Source organism: Camelus dromedarius, unplaced genomic scaffold (genome assembly GCF_036321535.1).
Source record: "Camelus dromedarius isolate mCamDro1 unplaced genomic scaffold, mCamDro1.pat HAP1_SCAFFOLD_88, whole genome shotgun sequence".
Lineage (NCBI taxonomy): Eukaryota > Metazoa > Chordata > Mammalia > Artiodactyla > Camelidae > Camelus > Camelus dromedarius.
Genome location: NW_026989831.1, coordinates 71,830 through 75,670, shown reverse-complemented (window position 1 = coordinate 75,670; position 3,841 = coordinate 71,830). Strand labels below are relative to the sequence as shown.

The following is a 3,841-nucleotide window of genomic DNA, read 5'->3' as shown; positions in this document are numbered from 1 at the left end:
GAATATGAATGTAAAATATATAGTGTTTAGTCTAGAAGTTTTTCCGGACTTTCTATTCTTTTGCACTGTTCTATTTGTCTGTTAGTATGCTTACACAAGGTCTTCACTATCTGAGTTACTACAAACTTACAGCAATGCTTGATAAATGATAGTGAAGAACAACTTTGTTCTTCAAGGTTGGGTTTGCTATTCTTTGCATTTACATATAAATTTTAGCATAAGTATGCCAATATCCACACCAATTGATTTTGATCAGTTCCACATCATACCTAAATGGACATGTAAGTATAAATACTTAGAATTGTGCCAGATTCATAAGAAGCAATCAATTAAGCTATTATATTTCTCTGAAAAGTATACCCCAATTTACATAATCAAATTAGGCTATGAAATTCCAAATGTATAAAAAACAGTTTTTTTTTTTACATTGTTCCCTTGAATAGTGGTGTAAACCAAACAGGATTATTTAAACTCCCATACCCTGATGAAATTACAAGGCTGTAATCCAATCCATGTAAATTTATATTTCTAAAGTAATTCCCATGTGTGAAAATATTATGGACTTTTGCTATATTATGCCACTGAAGACTGCATGAGAAAGCAGATTGCCCCAGAGGTAAACTTACTTTCCTATTAGCAAAATGCTATGATCTGTGGTGGGGTAACTGTCAGAAAATTCCACAGGAATGAAATTGAGAAATTTGATCCATTTCATATCATGAAAAGCAAAAACACATATTAGTCTCTGTCATAATTGTAGGAGAAATATAAGCAACACAATGATGCTCTTCATCTCCTATAGGAGGCACGGGAGTGCTGTTCATACTAGACAAAGAAAGGGCTTCTGAGAGTGAAGAATGTGCTAAGCACTTTGCAACCAGCAAGACATTCACACTACATGGATCCTTTATACCTTATTGGCAATATGATAAGGGAAATAGAAATCCAAAGAGGGAAAAGACAAGTTGTATCATGAAAACCAAATAATGGGCATTTAAGAACCTCTGTTAACCCATCCTCCTTGCCACAGAGTGACTCCTCCCAGATTGCCCTACAGTGACCTTAAAATCACTGGCAGAACAATTGTTGCTTGCTGATAAGATTTTTTTGTCAAGACACTGCGTCTTGCTGCTCCTACTGACCATTCCTAATTGTTCAGTTCCCCAAAAGTTTTACCCAAGGGACTGGCTAAAAATCAATATTCACACATCTCAATCAATTCTAATCTCATCACATGAGGATCAGACTCTCATGTTTATTTCAATGACTATTTTAGGAGCCTCTGATGAATTCTTTTGATTTTCTTCTCCTTCTCTTGGTGGCTCTCCTGTCTTTCCTACTCATGTGGTAGCTCTTCTGGTACACAGCAGGCCTATGTGTCATCAGGGCTGAGGTTCAAGTTACTAAGGCCCTGTAGTAGCATTTTCCAAGAGGATGAATTCTGCTCTTCAGAAATCTCAGAAATAGTATCCCTTTGGATATGGCTGCAATGGCATTTAAATTTATTCTGACCTTTATCATGTGAGGAACAGATTTTTCCTTCCCTTCCAAGTCGATAAGGTGCCGTGTGATTGAGGGTTTTCTGTCTCATGTTCTCCATGAATGTCTTTTTCCTCTGAGGGAATGCTGACCTTTCCCACTGCCTTTCTTGTTGAATCATCTCATCTCTGTATTGCTGTTGCAGCAGTTCCTCTGGTAGAGGGGTAAGGCAGTTTCTATTAAGACTGAGGTTGAAGATATTGAGATCCATGTTTTGTGCTTCAGAGAAGGATGGTTGGGAGGTTGATGTAATTTCCTGGGATATTTCTTTAGGTGGAGTCAATGATGAATCAGATTTCAAAGTTGGGGTAACTCTCCATGATGGATCCATGGGGGTGATAGCCTTTGGTTGAAGTTACTCTTGGATCTCAGGGATGGACAGGAATTTGAAAATTGACGGTCTCAAATAGCTTTAAATTTGTGAGAAAAGGACTGCAGCCAAAAGTTGCCAAACTGGAAAAAAAAAATGGTGGAAGGAGAATAACAGGGAGGGTCACAAAACAATTTTAATCTTTTAATGCAGAAAAATCCTCCTATATCCCAGATGGAAATGATACCAATAGTAGTGAAACATGTTAATGATTAAACATACAGTGGAAGCCATATTACAGTGATTTCCTTTGCCTGGGGTTTATTCTTCTGCAAACATGGAAGCCAAGATCTACTGATTTTCTAATTATTATCCTGTGTCTTGGGTAGTTTTGTATTGTTAGCTACAATGAGCACACTCAGCACCCAGGTCTTGGTTTCTTTATATTATTCTCTAATAAATGGAGCCAGGGCTCATGGAAGAAATGGCTAATTATAGAAGAGTTAAGGATACACAACAGCTAAGTATAATATAGTATCCTGAGTCTGAGGAAGTCTGAGGACCTGTTACAGATGGATGCCTACACAAATAACCCCTCAGTATTGGCCCAAGAAATGAAAGAATGTTCTTTCAATAAGGGTCATTACAAAAAATTAATTAACCCAACAAATATTCAGTAAATGCACAATGTTCCAGGCAGTATCTTGAATCAGCATCCTACACTCTGTGTTCCAGCCAATCTGAACCTCTTTCTGTTCATCACATGGCCCATGTTCTCTCTGATTTCCACAACCTCATACATGCTGTTTTACACAACCTCATACACTCCCTGTCAGGGGTGCTTTCCCTCCATCTTCACTGGCCGATTGCTGCTTACCTTCAGCTCTCAGGTTCCACTTATCTTTCTCTGGGAGGCTTTCTCTGTCGCTCTGAAATTAGGTGAAAATATCTTTCCAAAACTGAGCAGGACCATGTGGTCCTTCCTGGGGACAGATCCCATCCCCCCACCTGCCCTGTGTCCCTTGTCTCTTGTTTGTAGAAAACCTCCTAGGCCTTCCCTGAGTTCTAAAGAGCAAATTTAATCAGAGAAGTGAGAAAATGCCAAGCAAGACAAAATAATAATAGTTTAGGCATCTAACAAATTCAAGGACCTTTAGTTCCTCCTCAAGGGTTATAATAATATTCTGAGCCATATCCCTGAGTTGTTTTGCAGATACTAAAAGCCCCACTAGGTGGAAGAAATTAACTATATGCTGACCATCAGCACACAGACCTCAAACAGGTTGGAATCTGAAGGCTGATGATTGAGGTTCCCAAAACATCACCTTGTTACTTCACCATCAACCAATCAGAGAATTGAGCATGAGCTGATCACCCAGCCTTTGATCCTCTCCTTGACTTTGCCTTTAAAAACCCTTCCCTGAAAACCTTCAGGGAGTTCCGGTCTTTTGAGCATGAGCTGCCCATCCTCCTTGCTTTGTCCCCTGTTGGACGTCATGCACCCATGTTGGGTGTACTTTCCTTCACCACAACCTGGTGTCAGTGGATGGGCTTTACTGTGAGTGGGCGAGTGGACCCAAGTTTGATTAAGTAACATTTGAAAAACAGTGGCAAAATAAAGTCTTTTTTCAGATACACTAAATCTAAGAGGATTCATCACCAGCAGACCCACCCTACAAGAAATGTTAAAGCAAGTCCTTCAGGAAGAAGGAAAATGATAGCAAATGGAAATGTAGATCTATGAAAAGGAATGGAGAGCCCCTAGGAGAGTAACAGCATGGGCAGAATTTTTCTTACTATTTAAATTTTCTGAAAGATAGTTGACTGCCTGAGGAAAAAACCCCCCAATGCGGTGTAGGGATTTAAACATAGTATGTGACAGTGAAAACCCCCCCAAAGGTTGAGTGGATAGAAATGAAATATTACTGTAATATTCTCATAGTAAAATGAAGCTAAATAAAAATACTTTTATGTTATCACAGTAGATTTTTA

At 39.0% G+C, this 3,841-nt stretch overlaps 1 protein-coding gene across 1 annotated transcript; it reads right to left on the bottom strand.

Annotated features, from left to right (window-relative positions):
* Window positions 1–1,372: 1,372 nt before the first annotated feature.
* On the bottom strand, window positions 1,373–1,870 carry LOC135320887 (protein FAM156A/FAM156B-like). Its single transcript, XM_064484025.1, has one exon. It carries the CDS (start codon window positions 1,868–1,870, stop codon window positions 1,373–1,375), a length of 498 nt encoding a protein of 165 aa, XP_064340095.1.
* Window positions 1,871–3,841: the final 1,971 nt, after the last annotated feature.